The 17,614-nt window shown below is 42.9% G+C and overlaps 1 protein-coding gene across 4 annotated transcripts in view; it reads right to left on the minus strand.

The window, feature by feature from the left end:
- Positions 1 to 898: 898 nt before the first annotated feature.
- Positions 899 to 17,614, minus strand: part of TRIM44 (tripartite motif containing 44) — an 88,314-nt gene continuing 71,598 nt past the window's right edge. The window contains exons 5-6 of one of the 4 annotated variants that reach the window (XM_035116243.2): positions 6,705 to 6,831; positions 899 to 1,536 (exon numbers count right to left, since the gene is read on the minus strand). In XM_035116243.2, coding sequence (XP_034972134.2) covers positions 6,744 to 6,831 — 88 coding nt within the window. In that variant the 3' untranslated portion in view covers positions 899 to 1,536; positions 6,705 to 6,743. The other 3 variants (XR_004692647.2, XM_060274813.1, XM_060274817.1) reach the window with 3 other exon arrangements.

Raw genomic sequence — 17,614 nt, forward strand, 5'->3', positions numbered from 1 at the left:
GCTGCTGAGCGAGAGGAGTCAAAGAATGTACGGCATCTGGAAGAAGGATTGATGGGGACGGAGCGATAAGGGAAGCAAGTTTTTATTTTTTCTTCATATTGTTGCCTCGTATCTTCCCGGACGCGATGTCCTGGCTTGTTTGGAGTGAAAGAGAAGCAAAAGACTGTGTGAGTTGAACTCTATAGCTGTTGTTACTGAGCATATTTCTTAAAGATGTGAAGTTGCCGATGAGAAAAGCCCCCCCCCTAGTCAGACGGAAGGAGTTCTGGACGCGTTCGGAGGATTTATGAGCTGTGACGCACTTTAAATTGGAGCAGCGACCTGAAGCTAAGTTCAGCTATAGGGCAAGGAGATCCATTAATTTACCAAGAGTTCATGGTTGGATGTTTGGGTCTCCTGCCTGAAAAAGCTGTAAATTCTATAAAGATAAATAAATCGTAAATCTTCATGGTTATGAGAGAAAATGAAAGTGATTTGAGCCTTTTAAGATGGCGCTGCTACTCCGTCGCAACAGGGAGCTCCACTAAGAAGATTTATGGGGAGGCTGGACTGATTAACTCACACAGGAGAAAGAACATCTGTGAAACTTCGTTTGACATTTATCTCAGCAGCTGGAACAATCGGATGAAAGTGGAAAACATCTAGGTGACTGTAAGGGGAAGATTTGGAATATTATGAGCTTGGAGGACGATTTGAACTTTAGAAATAAGACGGCAGTGGACAGTTGCGAGGAATTCCCAATTTCTTGAAGCATGGGAACCCAAAAATAAATTATTTAGATGATTTGGCATAACATTCGGTTTGATTGATATATATATGTGTATAATTTGAAATATTGAAATGTGATATAATTGGTTTTAATTGGAAAATTAATAAAAATATTTTTTTAAAAAAAAAGAATTGAGAAGTTTAATATATTGGTTATCCCACATTGTAGTTTTTCAGGTTTTCAAATTCTCATAGAAACCCATTATGAGAGTTATGCTAAAGGTCTGTAGCTTGTGTCTGATGCATTAGGCTCATATATGTACTAAAAATAAAATAACACTGTTCCAAACAGGTTATTTATACTGAAAGCATCTTTTACAGTTAATTAAAATTTTATTTTCAAATATATCTTGAAAGCCTAATTTTTTAAAAAAGAAAACGTTTATTTTTCCCATCTTAGCAGCACTGAATGATTGAAACCTAGTCGAGGACCTTGCAACTAAAATGAAAACGATGTTATTTCCACTTTTTACTGTGATGGCATTTTATATTCATCGTAAGCACCACGTTTTCAGTCTTGTCTTTGAGAAGATTGTTTGTCAACCCTTAGAAATAAGGTGATTGATGATTGAATAAATCATTAGGCGTGAAAAGAAGTGTGCTTGCAAAGGATGTGTCTGGGAGAAGAGACAGGTTGTCTTGAAGGTAGAAGAGTACTGTAAAAGCAGAAGGCGACTGTTGTTTCTGCCAAAGATTCAGATCATCTTCCAAGGACTTCTTCACCGCAGGAGTTTTCAATGTAGGACCATCCTCAGCAATGGAAAATTCCTGTGGGTAAAAGGGAAATAGGAAAGCATGGCATGAATTCTAGGAAAGTTGCCAGTTTAGGTTCTCTGACAATGATGGGGAATGCTGGACTAGAACTTCCAAGATGCCTGGCCACTGGCCATGCTGCCGGCTGGTGCTGATGGGACTTAGTAGGTTCTATGGATTCAGGAGAGAAACCAGAATTCAAACCATGTGTTCCTTGGCAACTCAGTACAATTAAATTCTGCAGAAAAGCAGTCATTTTATAACTTGTGGTTGTTACTCTGCTAGAGGAACTGGGCTAGAGGAGCAGGATGACCAAATGTCATCCGATAGACCCAGGATATACCATATACTACTGCGAGTATTTTAGGGCTACTATGATGTTACTGGGTTACAAACATTTGTAAATTTATTGTTTCCACAGGTGTTATTTACAGTAGCTGTCTGTACCAATACATCATCCTTGACACAAGCCTTGTTGGTTGCCTTTATGACAATTCACTCACCATCTGTGGTGTGTGATAAAGGGAATATTCTGCTGCATACCATACTAACTGCAAGTTATAACCACTGCTTTAAAAAAACAACAACAGTGGGCTGGGTTGTTTGGAGCTTCCTTAGAGGTAAATTACAGTCATATCTCATGTTATGGACACTTCAGGTTATGTGTTTTTGGGTTGCGGAACGTGGGAAACCCGGAAGTACCGGAACGGGTTACTTCCGGGTTTTGCCGCTCGCGCATGTGCAGAAGCGCCAAACTGCGCCTGCACAGATGCGGCGCTTCAGGATGTGAACACTGCGGGTTGCAGACAAGCCTCTGTCATGGATTACGTCTGCAACCTGAGGTTCCACTATATGTCTTCTGTCAAAAATGTACATTAGAGTCCATACGAATGGTGTGCAGGTATATTCATGTACTCTAAAGGAGAAATAGTGCTGAAATACAGGATTTGACTTCCGAGCATCTTGCCTTTCTGTCTCTTCAACACTATATTTAAAACTCCTGACAAGAGTGTCTTCTCTTACAATAACCAACCTATAAAATCTACCTCCCCTGAGACTTACACACACACACACACACACACACACACACCACCTTTTTATCTTACTTAGATCTTTCCGTCTGATCACTAGCCAAAACCCTGGACCAAAAATGACTTAAGAGAAACAGAAATAAGTTGAACGTGCAGTTGGAACATGCTAGGGTCTAGCAGCAAGCCCCACTGCAAGCTAAATAATGTGTATTACATTATGGTTCTACCCTTCCCAACCCCTTTAAAGAAAGAAGACAGCATTCTCAGCCCAGCGGATGTCTTTGACAGAGATTAAATTTTAACCCCTGGGCAGCTCCATGAAAAATGGGTTTTCAAAACCTCTGTGTTCTGAAGGATGCTCCTGAGATGATTGACACGTAGAGCTTGTTAAATTTTAAGTCAGCCTCCTGCTTCCTGCAAGGGCAGGACTGTTAGTTCTAGATACAGAGATGTTCCATCTATTCACAGAACAGGTAAAAACACAGATAACAACCATGTAAGGTTTCTGTGACAATGCCCCCCATTAGTCTTTCCCACCCATGGCTCAACGAAGGTTCGGGGGCTTTCCCTGCTGGGACTATGTAACATTTCCTAAAGGGATGTTGGATTCAGACTGTGCCGATACCAATTCCTGCCAGCAAGTACTGAACTAGGATAGATTTTTTTACTTAAGAGTTACACCTACATATTCAAGCGTTATTTTTGGACATAACTCAGAGGTCAATGTTCTTTCTTTGGTCCAAAAGAACACCGGTTATTCCTTCAGCTCATCATTATGAGGCAGAGACATGGCTACCCACAACTTCTGGTAATCTGAATTTGCTACACGTCTCCAATATCTGCATGCTGGACGTAATTATTAGAACAGAACTGTAGGGTTGGAAAGGACTGTGAGCATCATCTAGTACAGTGGTACCTCGGAAGTCAAACGGAATCTGTTCCAGAGGTCCATTCAACTTCCAAAATGTTCAGAAACCAAGGTGCAGCTTCCGACTGGCTGCAGGAGCCACGTCGGACGTTCGGGTTCCAAAGAATGTTTGCAAAGCGGAACCCTTGTTTCCGGGTTTGCGGCATCCAGGAGCCAAAACGTTTGACTCGCAAGGCGTTCAGGATCCAAGGTACGACTGTACAAATCCCTGCAATGCAGGAATATGCAGCTTGCCCGTTTGGGGATTGAACCAGTGACCTTGGCGTTATGAGCACCACACTCTAACCAACCGAGCTAACCAGCAACTACAACGCAACACCATGGGATTTAAAGGATATTGTTTTTACTTCTATACAAATGCCTTGATATTTGATGTGATTTCCACTTTCCATCCGATTCTGCCCAACGCATGCTTCTAAAAATCCCTTGCTACAGCTTTGCATTTGCTCACTTCCTACTTTGCAATGGCCACATTGTATCGAGCTATATAGCAAGGACCCCCCCCCCCAAGAAGCAAATTTAAAAGGCTATTATTTATTTTGATGGAAAATAATACCCTCTTTTAAATGCCGTTGCAGAAAAGAGTCCATTTTCATTTTAGTTAGCGGCGACCAGGATCTATTCCTAGATTTGCTGAATGAAGATTTAATCATTAATTCCGTGGCGGAAGCAGAGGCATCACAACATTGGAGTAAAAGCAGGCAGGCTTAGATAGATCTTCCCTGCATTGTGGATTCACCCTTTCTCCCCTAATCCAAGGTGTCTTGTCTCAATGTCATTGGACCCTCACTATGCTCTTCACAATGCAGAAACTCAGCACCTTCAACCCTAATCTGGAAAGCTCTCTCTCTCTCTCTCTCTCTCTGTGTGTGTCACTGTGTGTGTGTTTTTATTTTTTGTTTTTGTAACACTTGGTCTTAATCTCAAGCAGAAAGAAGCACAGCAGGAAAGTCAAAGCAGATTGTGGATGTTGGGAGGGAGAGGGATGAGAAACCTAATAAAACCAGTCCCATAAATTTAGGCCAAGCAAAGGTTTCTAGGAAACAAGATCCAAGTTGGTGGAGACGAGACAAAGCGAGCCACGCCATGCATAAAAAGCAAATCCTCAGAGCTGATCTCCACCCCTTCTGCCATTCCAAGCATATCTATAGGAAAGTGTTTTTGTGAGCAATCGGGGAAACGGTGTGACCCTGGAGAAATGATTAAGAAATGAGCTCTACTGCTTGGTAGCATCTGTCCCAAAAGGGAACAAAGTTTCTTTTGTGAAGCCTTCTCCGCAGAAAAGAAAGCCTCCTAGAGTGTTGAACAGCACCCACAGCCTCCCCTGGAATTAAACCCAAAGCAAAGCTTTATTGTTCCCTTTCACTTTGACTGCCACGTGTGGGGGTGAAAAATCCCAAGAGGTTTTAAAATATTACTGATAGGCTAGGCTTGGCTGCTTTCCCCCCAGGACATGAATCAACTTTATTGAGAAAAACAAAAAGCCATTAGTGTTATTGAGGCACAGACAGTGTCAGGGAATATACGCAGGGGTGAAAGGGTAAACAAATACTTTAAACAACATGAAGATACGCTTCTGCTTTTTCAAAAATGGATAGAAAAGGGATTTTTTTTTAAAGAATTGCCCAGAAAGTAGTGTTGCAAAAATTTCAGGCATGAACAAAATCTTAAGAGGTAAAAGATATGAGGCAAGGCATGCCACTTAAATGTCCCGAATCTCAGGTTTCAAGGGAGGGAAGGACTCTGGTCCTAATTCTTGCATTATTTCGGGATCCTTCACACATGACAGTTTCCCTTAGAAGATTACATCCTGTCAGTCAGATTCTCAAGTGCCCTAAGCGACAAACAAGCTTCACTGCTTTCAAGACAAGAGACTGGAGGAGAAGTTATAAAAAATAAAGTCTGCCACAGGTAAGCCGTGCTTACAAGCCATAGTAGAAGGCAACTCCATTGCATAAAAGAATGCAAATATTATTATTACTACTATTAATATTATTACTTATTAATAAACACTCTCAACATGTCTCAACCACAAGTAGATAAAAATGGAGTACTTCTCCCTAACAGATCTCAAAAGAAAAAACCCTTCCAGTAGCACCTTAGAGACCAACTAAGTTTGTCATAGGTATGAGCTTTCGTGTGCATGCACACTTCGTCAGATACACTGAAACAGAAGTCACCAGACCCTTATGTATAGTCAGAGGGTGTGTGTGTGTGTGATGGGAATGGGTGATGGGCTGATAGGAGTGGTAAACCTGTAACTGACGAAGTGTGCATGCACACGAAAGCTCATACCTATGACAAACTTACTGTATATTCCTGCGTATAAGACTACTTTTTAACCCAGGGAAATCTTCTCAAAAGTCAGGGGTCGTCTTATATGCCAGGTCGTATTTCTTATACAGCGAGTATATCCCAAACTCTATATTTTAGCTGGAAAAGTTGGGGGTCGTCTTATATGCCCATTCGTCTTATACGCCGGAATATACAGGTTGGTCTCTAAGGTGCTACTGGAAGGATTTTTTATTTTTATTTTGACTGCGTCAGGGCAACACGGCTACCTACCGGTAACTAGATCTCAAAAGGTTGCCCCTAGACTATCATAGGATCAGCTCTAATTGGTTAGACATTTTGAGATATAAAAGTAGATTCCTTATGGGACAAGTTAGAAACAACTTTAATCCAATTGATTTCAATGGTAAGTAAGTTCAATTAACTCAATTTCAATCCAATTCATCACCTTCCTGATTTGATCCCATAAAGCTCTCTGACCGTGAAACACATTGGTTCTATTGCTCTAACAGCAAACACAATAAAAGACCTTTACAACTTTGGGGATTTTCTCATCTCTTTGGTTGCCTGTGAACTGGCCAGTCCTCCTGTTTCCCAGCTAGCAGTAATGTGATCCAAAAAATATCTCTAGATATTTCCCTAACATAATGGAAGAATCAAATACATTACTTTGACTTTTTAAAGACTTGTTTTCCTGGCCACAGGACAGATCACAACATGTTCTTGTCTCAATTTATCCTAATGATCTTGTGGATTAGATTAGGCAGAGAGATAATGACTTGCTCAAGGCAACTCACAGAAAGCTTCTTGGCTCAATGAGATCTGAATTCTGACCTCCTACTACTCAAACCATATCTCTAACATTTACCAGGTCCACACCATACATTGTGTGCCAGTATTATAAAGTTGTAGCTGCTAGATTAAAAAAATACCTGCACCATCTCCTCAGAAGCAAAACAACCTTTGCTGATTCAACAGGGTCCATTGGCAGGTGAAGGATCGTCATCGTTGTATCGCCTAGTCCTTTGGGAAGGACTTGGTGAAGGGAGAGAGTCAGCCCTGAATGTGGGGGGAGAGGATAAAGAGAGAAGTTTTCAGACTTGCCTTTAAACCTGTGAATTACAGTAGGAAAAGGGATTATTACTGCATATGGTGTCAAGGTCTATGGTGTCCACACATTCACACCAGAGATATGAATACTTAGCTCATAGAGTTAGGTTGATGGAAGGTATATTCAAAATGACATCAAGAACTTCCCATCAAAGGCAAGGTGATGGCCATTAAAAAGCAATGCTTAGCTCCAAACACACACACACATACACACGATATTCGAACCCAACAAAGATGGTGCTTTCAGTAGTTGCATTTCACTATTCTTCTACAACTTCCACAGCCTCAGTGAGGGAGGAATACGGCTGCTTACTGCTATTGCTAAAAGGAAAACATCCCTTGGCTTAAATACTACTAGCCTCCCAAGTTAGACCGAGACCTGGCAGCTGTTCTGCAGTGATTAAAGGATTCACTCATCTTCTAGTGCCTTGCGTTGGCTGTGCATTACACAAAGTTTTTTATGCTATTATCACATAGCTCAGTCCCACTAGTTTTAAGGATTCCATCAAGTTAAAGGATTCTTTAAAATCCTCAATTCATTTTTAATCTTAAACCATTGATCTCTCTCTGTTTATTTCTTAACACTAAACAAGGTGAATCTTTATGAAACACCTTGGCAAGGTTCAGCTCAAACAGAAAATGATGGTTAAAAGACATTCCATGTCAGGCTATTCATTCATTTAGGCCTAGGCTGGAGACCCCGGAAATCCACTGCCAATCAGAATACACAGTATTGATCTCTCCCACCACTTGCTACTAAATCCTTTAAAGTGGAGACGGCAGGAATTGAACCTGGGGCTTTCCGTATGCAAAGCATGCCTTCTAACCCTCAGCTAACCACAGTTTGCCAAGGTATTCATACTCATGGAACAATGGTTTGCTTAAGGTTTCAAAGCAAAACAAGACCAATCCTTGACTGCAAATCCTGGCCTTTTCTGCACAACTATAGTTTATGCAAACCACAGTTTCCTGTCTCTTAGCATGAAATGACATGGTTTGAACCTTGGATCTTCTACAGGCAAGGCATGTACTCTGCAGAACTACACTCCCTTCAAAGCAACAGATAAACTGGTATCAGGCATTCCCTCTTCCCAGGGAACCCACACCTGTTCCCCAAAGTATCCTAACTGTTGGAGTGATATATAGTATACATAACAAGTATATCAGTCTGAAGTATAAATAGGATCTAAAATCAGATAACCATTTTGGGGGCTTCATGCAATCTATGAACCTGTTTTCCCCCACTGTGAAAGTGTGTTGGGCAGACTAAGAGTGTGTTATACCTTGAGCACAAACTGTTGTCTTGGTTCAATGAACTGTGTTTGTGGGTGGGAAGAAAGGAACACAGCTCATCCAAGTAGGCCAGGATTTGCAGCTGGAACAGCCAATTAACACATCTTTTTTTCAGGTTAGCCTTAAGGAGAGAGTGGGGACAAAGTTTCTGCAGACTGAGAAAGAGCCTCTCACAGTAATTAAGTGAATTGGGGTTGAATAAACTAATACACAGAATCAATGAAGATAATGAGAAGATGAGATGGGAGTGAACAGAACAGGCAATAAAAGTGAAGCAGATGTGGAGAGGAGGCAGTATTTAAGCATGTTGTAGAAATAAGCAAGAGGAAAATGAGGAGCACCTTCCCCACCCAATGCAAGGAATCTGGTTAAATCTATACACATTTGTGGGTACAAAACCTGCCTTTCTCATGAGACATCTGCTTGTGGCATGACCTGCCGTGCTCCAGCTGTGAACAGCTTTCAACAGATATGCATCCACATCTACCAACACTCAAGGAAAGGAGGGCAGTGACCAACTGCAGCAGACAGGTATAACAAAACAAAGCAAAGCAAAACGAGAAAGTTAGTTAGGGAGCATTTGTATTCCCAGCATGAACACTGGCCATCTCATGCTCCCTAGAGCATTGGGGAACCACTTTGTGTAAACCTGTAAACAGAAGTTACTCAACTTAAGGGGCAGACCAGCCTCTTGCTTTGATTTGCCTCTTTCTCAGCAGAATACCAAAAGCCAAGCCTCAGGCACCGTGGTTCCTTCAGAAACTGAAATACCACGAGTGCACCCACAGCAATAGGATAGGTGCAGAGTTAGTGTGATGGGAGAGGAAGGCAGAGACTTGGAGGTTCAGTGGGACCGCGGACTGCCCCTTGAGCAACAAGCCCCAAACCAAAATAATTCCCTCTGAGAAACCACAGCCTTTATTCCCCCTTCAACTCCTCTCACTTTTAATGCAGCATGATTTTATTGCTATTTCCTGGCTGTCAAGTTTATGTAGCTTTTATGTTGTTGTCACTGTTGCTGCTTGTACACCTGCACGTAACCATAAAGGTTCGGAGGGGAATCAACAGGCAAAAGAGAGGTGGCAGGAGGGGTGCGAGTGGCACGTCCAATCTGTCACAATCCATTTCTGCAGAGCGGCAGCCAAACACTTGCTAATGCAGTGAAGATCCCGGGGAAGTCTTGAGCGTTTTGTGACACATGGCGAGATGCTCCCCAGTGTAGTCATCTTCCACACAGTCTATTTTACTGCCTATCCATCATCTGGAACAGGCAAAAAATGAAGAAGAAGAAAAAACCCACACCAACCAACCCCCCCCTTCAAGGTGTCTTGAGAATGAGTTTATGTAAGATATCACTCAAGCACATATAGCTGTAAAGCCACTGCTGGGGAGAAATGCTGGTGGGGGTGGAAACACGTGTGGGATATTGGAAAATATTTAACAGTCAAAGGGGAGGACGTGGCATCAGAAAGCAGAAGCAAGAGACAAATTCAGGAGCTAAAAATCAACGAACTGCTTTAAGGGCACTTGCAGATTTGATAAAGATTGCAGTACGCGGAGACTGAGGGCATTTCATGAAAATGTAGCCCCATCAACAGCCCCATATTATACTCCCTTGATTCTCCAGTTGTAATCTTGCTCACTCAGAAAAGAAGTGATGCAAGGCTGCTCAGAGCCCAGCCTTCCACTCCAGCCTCACAACTGGAAATGGAGTCGCAATGGCAATTCCTGTGGCCTGGCAGAAAGACTGGTGTGTGCTGCAATGCACAAGGAACATATGGCTAAATAAGTTCATTTTAATAAAATAAAAAAATTCCTTCCAGAGACCAACTAAGTTTGTCATAGGTATGAGCTTTCGTGTGCATGCACACTTCTTCAGATACACTGAAGCAGAAGTCCCCAGACACTTATATATAGTCAAGATGGTGGGGGGCAGGTATTACTCAGAAGGGTGGAGGGAGTGGGTGATTGACAGACTGATAGCTGTTGATGACGGTTAATGACTGCAAATGGTCTACAGGAAAAAGCAATTTAATAGAAAAGCAATTTAATAGAAAGGAAAGGATCACACAGACGTGAAGCTCCATTGAAATGCAAGTGTAAATGGGAACTCCAGGTGCATACCAGAGTTCCCATACCCATCACAGGGAAGTAAAATCGGTAACTCTTGAGATATTCCATCATCTGACAACTTGAACCTTATGTTATTCATTGAGTGACACCAATAGTAACAGCATGAATCACCATGTCCTTGTTAGGGGTGCATCTCAATAAGGATTATGAAGGACTGTTGTACACCCAGCACCCACAATCTCCATGTACTAATGTCTATAGTCTACACCTTGTTTTCATAGAATCATAAGTGTTGGAAGGGAACTCAAGGTCCATTTGGCCCAACCCCCTGCAATGCATGAATCTTTTGCCCCTGCTATGTAGGAATCTTTTGCCCAACGTGGGGCTTGAACCCACAACCCTGAGATTAAGAGTCTCATCCTCTACTGCCTGAGCTATCCACAGGGCACCTATGTTACACCTATTTCTACCCTTTCTCAACAGTACGTTGGGAGTCCTTCCTCATTCCCCCCTCTTCTCCATCCCAGCACTGGCAGTTTGCAGGTACCCACTTTGAAAATATCCCTTTAAGGTGGAAATGCTGAGGAAATATAGGAAACTATTGTCTGGACTCGGCCTTCCAACTTCTCCCAATACATTAATTGATCTGGATGTAATGGCCTTCCCTTGGAGATAGCTGGCATTTTGTTTTAGTCATATTGGCCTTCTACAAATGATTTTAATGGTGCTGTTGGGAAAGAGACTTGAAGGCACTGAGATGCGGGAAAGGGATGTGCACCTGGTCAAAGTGCTCAGACCCTAAATGAAGCAAATTATGTCATATGCTGAGTGGCCATTTATGGCCACGTAACCAAGTATACTGGAAATGGGATGACGGGAGTCAGTGACCTCATCCTGTTCTTTGCTTACACAGCCAGAGGAGGTGAGAGCAACATGAATAACTCCATCAATTTACTTTCCTATATTTTTCCATGGAAGCAAAACCGTTTCCCTTAGTTGCTGGACTAAAGAGGATTCCGGAATAGGATGGGGAGGAGCAGAAGAAATAGACTTCCTCTTCTGGGAAAGGAAAACAGTTCAAGGCACAGCACAGGAGGAAAACTCTCTCTCCTTTCTATGAGCTGCTTCATAAAGTAGAGTTTTTCTATACAGATTGGCACTTCTGTGTAGAAAATGTCAGTCGGGGTTTTCCCTTCACACCTGCATATGGCAAAACGACACATATCTATATTGCATTCTTCTTACAACAGTAGAGCTTTGCCACAAAGAAGCACAAGAGTTGGAGAGGAAGAGAAGGGGGAAAACTTGCAGCCCTTGAACTGTTTAGTTGAGTAGGGACAGGAGTGGTCTGAAGAATGGGTGGGTGGGTGGGTGGTGGCACCTAATCCCTAAAATCTCACCTAAATCCCAGCAGAGCCACCACCAGCCTCCCTCCCTCAGGCAACCAAAGCTCCCACCACCAATCCTGGCTCAGAAGTCTGTCTTCTTTTAGAAAGAACTCAGCTGCTGTGGCTGAAAAGGGAGGTGGGGGAACCCACCCATCCCACTTGGAGAAGCAAGGATGGACACTCTGGGTTTCCCACTGGTATTGAAGAAGATTCCTGGCACAAGATGTGTGGATGGGGAGCAGGAAGAGTTCTGGAAGCGGGAAAGAGCAACTAGGAAAGGCATAGGGAGGAAACCAAAAAGGGACTTTTGTGCTCTCTAATGGCGTGCTATGCTGGAAGGGAGTGGAGGCAGTGATCCATGTCTAAAATGAATGGTGCTGGGCTGAAGCCCAAGCAACTGTCACATCATGAGCCTGCATGCTTCTAAATTTACATGTGGGCATGGATAACTTGCAATTGCTCAGGAGTCAAGATAATGTGCTCCTTGTGTACTCAGAGGTACTTTCTCTCACACCTTCAAGGGCCCAGCCCTGATAATCCCTAAGAGAGCCCTAGTTACAATGAAGCACCATTCTTTTTGGGCGGTGGAGTTCCTTATTTCAATTTTTGGTACCAAGGTTATGTGTATGCATGCCAATCTATTGCAGGTAACTTGCATGTTGAGTGGGGGTTTGGTTTGGGGGGGGGCACACATATACATACAAAAATGCATAAAGCCAGGATCTCCTGGAAAGGGATGCTGTTTGCCTGGCTTTGGGGAAAAGCCAGTGTCCTAGAGCCCTCACGCCTCCTTACCAAAGTCTTGTAAGCGCTTGCCCAGCTTTGGGAACGCGGGATGGGGGTGGGGAGCTCTAGGACCCAGGGAGCTCTAGGTGAAGCACCTTGCGCCTCCTTCTCAAAGTCCATGGGCCTCACTTACCTGGCTCTGGGCTGGCAGTGTTAGGGCTCTGGGATGCTGACTGGGGCAGGTAAGCTCACAATCATCACACAGAGGGAGATTCGCTTTAAAGGGGTAGCCAGTGAGAAAATGGGGCTGCAGCAAAATGTCCCACACAATCTTCAGACAAGAGCATTCTGCTATTCTCAACAAGGGAGTGGGGTGGACACGCCAGAGAAATGTCTGGAGGCTACAGACCCAGGAACCCAAGACGTGCAAGGGGAGGATATTGGCCGAGTTTTACATATTGACTGACAAAAGAAAGCACCAGGAAAACATCTCTCTCCCCCCCCCATTTGTGGCTGTGACCTGTGGGTGTGACAGTGTATGTGAACTTCTTCTCTATGCATATCCATGCAGAAAATTAGACATGTGTGAAGCAGCTTCCAGGTTCTTTGTTTCAAAAAACACAAGCTTGAAAAGTAGGGGTGGGGTGGGGGAGAGGCACATTCACAGCAGCCCTGCTGGAGGCAGCAAAAAACACAGCTGTTCAAAAAGCAGCTCGCAGACTCTGCCGTGTGTGGTGCATTCTCACCTCAAAAGCTCTCAGAACAATTTCTGTACATTATACGCAACGATGTTCCTTTGGAACGGCAGCGCATGTGCCGCTCATTAGCATGTCACCAAGAGCAACATCTGCAGTGATGAGCCAGAATTATTATTAGTGCTCCTTCCACCCAGCCCCTCTTTTATCACTCCCCCTTTGCCCCCAAAACTTCTTTACCAGAAAACTGACACTCTCGCCGAGATCAGATTCTGGGAATCAGGTAATATGACAGGGAATATGAAGCGTCCCAAAACCCCCTGATGCTCTTTATTAATTTAGAATCCCATGAATATCAATTAAAAATTGAAGAAAAGAGGCATAAGATGCTTGTCTCTTGTGAGGGGTGAATGATGTGGCAGGTTTCAGTCATTTTGCATGCCATTTTACTTTATTTTTTGCTCTATGCACTGTGATGCTAACATAGACAAATAAGCCTATTTCAGGGGAATAAAATGATTTCTAGGTTGTGATTTCTGTATGGTCAAACTCCAGATTAGGCCAGTACATTTAGTACTTGGGTAGCCTTGCCAAATCAAGGAGATGACACAGTTGCTTCCTGTTTCCTGTATGTAGTACTTTTACTGCTGACCCACCTTCTCCTTGTTGATCACCTACAGACCTGTGCTTGTGAGGCAGCAAAAGCACACTTCCCTAACACAGGACTATACTGTCCCCAGAGCCCACAACTGTCCCCAGCACACATGTCCAGAACTAACTTTGCTGCTCTGCAGAACACAGAAGTGTCGGCATTTTATTCCATACCACATCACTGTTAACAGCGTATGAAACAGAGATATACATGCAGCTAATTAAGACCTGTCTCTGTTGGATGGAACCAAGTGGCTTCTAAGGCCTGCTTCAGATGTACAGGTAATGGGAAAACCCTATATTTCTGCTAGATGGATGAACATCCCTGACCCCTCCCATACCTGCTGCTCCTGGTGTGCAAAAGATAAGAGGCAGTTAAAGCAAAACAGATGCTTCCAAAGTAAACCGTAGTCCTTCCCAGTCATGTTCACATTCAAAAGTGGCTTGTTTAATTGATGGCTCATTAAAGGAAGCCAACGTATGAAGCCACAGTTTGATCTTGGCCTCAGTTTAATCAAACTACAGTTCCCAATGTCTGGACAGGTCAAGGAACTGTGGTTTGTTTTGAAAGTGGAAGCAGGTGGAGAGAGCAGGGTGGAACACCTGAACCCAAGACCTCATTCACATGGCAGGAAACCATTGATGCATGTGAACTAGGGCTTAACAACAGCCAGTTAGATGCCCTACAGGAAGTTCAAAAGCAGAGTAAAATAGATCGTCCTCTATTCCCTGGTATTCAAAATATTAAAGTATGGTACTCTGTTCATCCTTTAGCAGCAGCAATGCTCAAGGGAGTGGAAGAGTGAACCTTCAGCTGAATAGCCACTAGTACCCTTTCCAACAACCAATTAACAATCAATCAGTTTGATTGTACTCTTTTCCAAAGTCAAACAGATGAGCAAATCTCTCACCTTTGTGGAAATTCTCCTGATTAGCTGGTAATGGGATGTGTGGCTTGAATAAAATTAATCTGTCCCTAACAGCAAAAAGCTTGTGCAGCAGAGATGACAAATAGCTGATCTAATTCACCTTCATATGACCAAACTTCCATTTTATTGCATTCAGTCTCCTCCCTTTCATCTCTACGGTAGCTACTCACAAACAATAATGTCAGAGAAAAATGTGCTAAAACAGAAAAGGGGAAAGGACTTTGCAAGTTTCGCTGGAACATCAGGACTTGCTACTGAGGAGCTAAGGAAAAGGACACAGAAAAGTTTTTCCCACCGGAGTGTTTGCTCAGATAAGACCTTGCAACTGACAGATGAGAATACGCTGTGCGCTCGGTTTATAAATATATCTCGTTCCCCTCCCTTTCCTACATACTTATATATTACTTCAGTGCTTGGCCCAGGCAGAATCTTCTCTTGCTGTCATGCTTCATTCCTCAGAGTGCAGATTAAAAGGCAGGAAGCAGGGAAGACACTGGGATTAGCCTGAAGTTCTCCCTTGAAAATCAGGAGACCAGACACAAAGGATTCTTGGGGACATATGAACAAGCAGCTGACGTCTGTCACCACAGACTGCCGGAACGTGAATAGACATGTTGGGACAGGGCTTGCTTGTCCCTGTATCCAGAGATTTGAAACAGCAAGGCAGCAGGCTGGTGAATTCAGAAGCCACAAATATGCTGGTATTCTCAAAGATTCTATTATGCCACCACTTACAAGACATTCAGCAACAGGCCTTTGCTTTAGTTCCAATGCCAGGGGAACTGCACAGTGAGGTGGCATGACATAGGGTCTTCTCAGTGGTGGCACTCAGGTGTCTCAAATGCCTTCCATTTGAGGATTCACTTGGTGGTGTGTCTTACTTGAGTTTCAAGCTCTAGTTAAAAACCTATCTTTTAAGCCAGGGGTTTGCAGGAGGTTGTGATGTGGTCAGCCACTATTGTGTACAGTAACACAATTGCTGTATTACTTACCCCACCCCCAATTTTTATTTAAAAGCAAGACAAAACAATTGCATACAGTCAGAGAATCATCTCTGTGCTGTATTACTATGAATTGGTTTTTTTTATTAAAAAAATGGGTTTAAATTGTAGCATTTGATATTTGTTATAACCCACCCTGGAATTTGGATGATCTGTTGACTTATAAATAGAAGCAAACAACAAGAACAGCAACAAAGGGACTCAGGTTCTCTCTGACCTCTTTACTACACTGAACCTTCTTCCTAAGAACTATATAGCACTGGGAAGCAGTTGTAGAATGATTTCCACACATCCACCCAATCCACAATTGTTTTCCACTTCAAGCTGGCCTGGTTACCAATATTTCCAAAGTTTTCTACAACAAGGAAAAGTCTAGTGTTTTGATTAAACTTTGAAAGGCATTTTGTTGGCCACTCTTAGAAGACTAGTCTGATCTTGCTGGTTCCAACCTATATGTTTTTATATGCTCTCATATCCTTTAGTAAGGCAACTTTGCAAATAGTTAACTTACCAGTCTGCTCTGCCATTTGCCACCTCTTTTCTTTCCACCACCTCAATGGTGTCCTGAATTTTCCTCAACTATAGTAAATGCACTTTGATTGCCATGATTTCAGTTTACGGATTTTTGGTTTACGAACGCCGCGGACCCATTTGGAATGGATTAATTCACTTTCCATTACTTTCAATGGGAAAGTTCGCTTCAGTTTATGAACGCTTCAGTTTAAGTACTCCGCGGACCGTCTGGAACAGATTAATCCACTTTCCATTACTTTCAATGGGAAAGTTCGCTTCGGTTTATGAACGCTTCAGTTTATGAACAGACTTCTGGAACCAATTGTGTTCATAAACCCATGTACCACTGTACACCTAAATTTGCAGGATTACATCAAAAGTTTTTTTAAAAAAGCAGTATATGGTCTACACCAGGCAGCCCCAAACTTCGGCCCTCCAGATGTTTTGGACTACAATTTCCATCTTCCCCGACCACTGGTCCTGTTAGCTAGGGATCATGGGAGTTGTAGGCCAAAACATCTGGAGGGCCGCAGTTTGGGGATGCCTGGTCTACACTAACTCTTTGAGGTGAAGTTGTTGCTATCTGTAGATTCGCAGTAAAGGAAAGTTGTCTGCCAAAAAGATACACATGGAAATGGCATTGTGTAAGGCATTCTAGGGAGCAAATTATGATTCACCTCGATTGTTCTAATGATTCTATAGAAATAATCAACAAATTTCTCCTTTAATATGCCATCAGATGCCTAGCTCACAACTCACAGATGGGCTGGTGAGGTGAATTTCTAACTCTGGAATTTGTTCTCCCTTCATGTTAGGAGGCAAACGAAAGTTGAAAATAGGGGGCATTCATGTGGGGTTTTTTTGGGGGGGGGTAGTTGTGTGTGCGTGTGCGTGCGTGCACGCGTTTGATTGGACTGGTGGGGATGGAACAGATGGGGTTTTGAAGACATTCTGTATGTACAATTCTCTAATGGAATATACTCTTCTCTTCCCAACTAAAGCCAACATCAAACTCTATTCTGGTTGTGTTTATCACAGTGAGAGATGAAAAGCTAGAGCTCGCTCACAGAGGTAAATAATCGGAGATCAATCAGCTACTAATGGAGGGACCACATCATTTTGCTCTGAGTGGGAAAGGCATGCTGGTTTGGCAAAAGAACAGTCGTCTTCATCCTTCTTCTAAAAGCTACCCATAGAGGCAAATCTATTTTTAGCCAGCTCTTACCAATTTAAATGCAACCTAATGATAAACCCAAGCATGCTGAATATGCAGCTTGAGAAAGAGACAGACTGTGAATTCTCTTTTTACAACAGACAACTAGAAAAAATAAAGATTTTGTATTGAGGAAAAACTGGTGTAAATTTGCTACATTTAATAAAGGTAAAGGGACCCCTGACCATTAGGTCCAGTCGTGACCGACTCTGGGGTTGTGGCGCTCATCTCGCATTTTGGCTGAGGGAGC

The sequence above is a fragment of the Zootoca vivipara genome, chromosome 1, assembly GCF_963506605.1.
Source record: "Zootoca vivipara chromosome 1, rZooViv1.1, whole genome shotgun sequence".
In the NCBI taxonomy this organism is placed as follows: domain Eukaryota; kingdom Metazoa; phylum Chordata; class Lepidosauria; order Squamata; family Lacertidae; genus Zootoca; species Zootoca vivipara.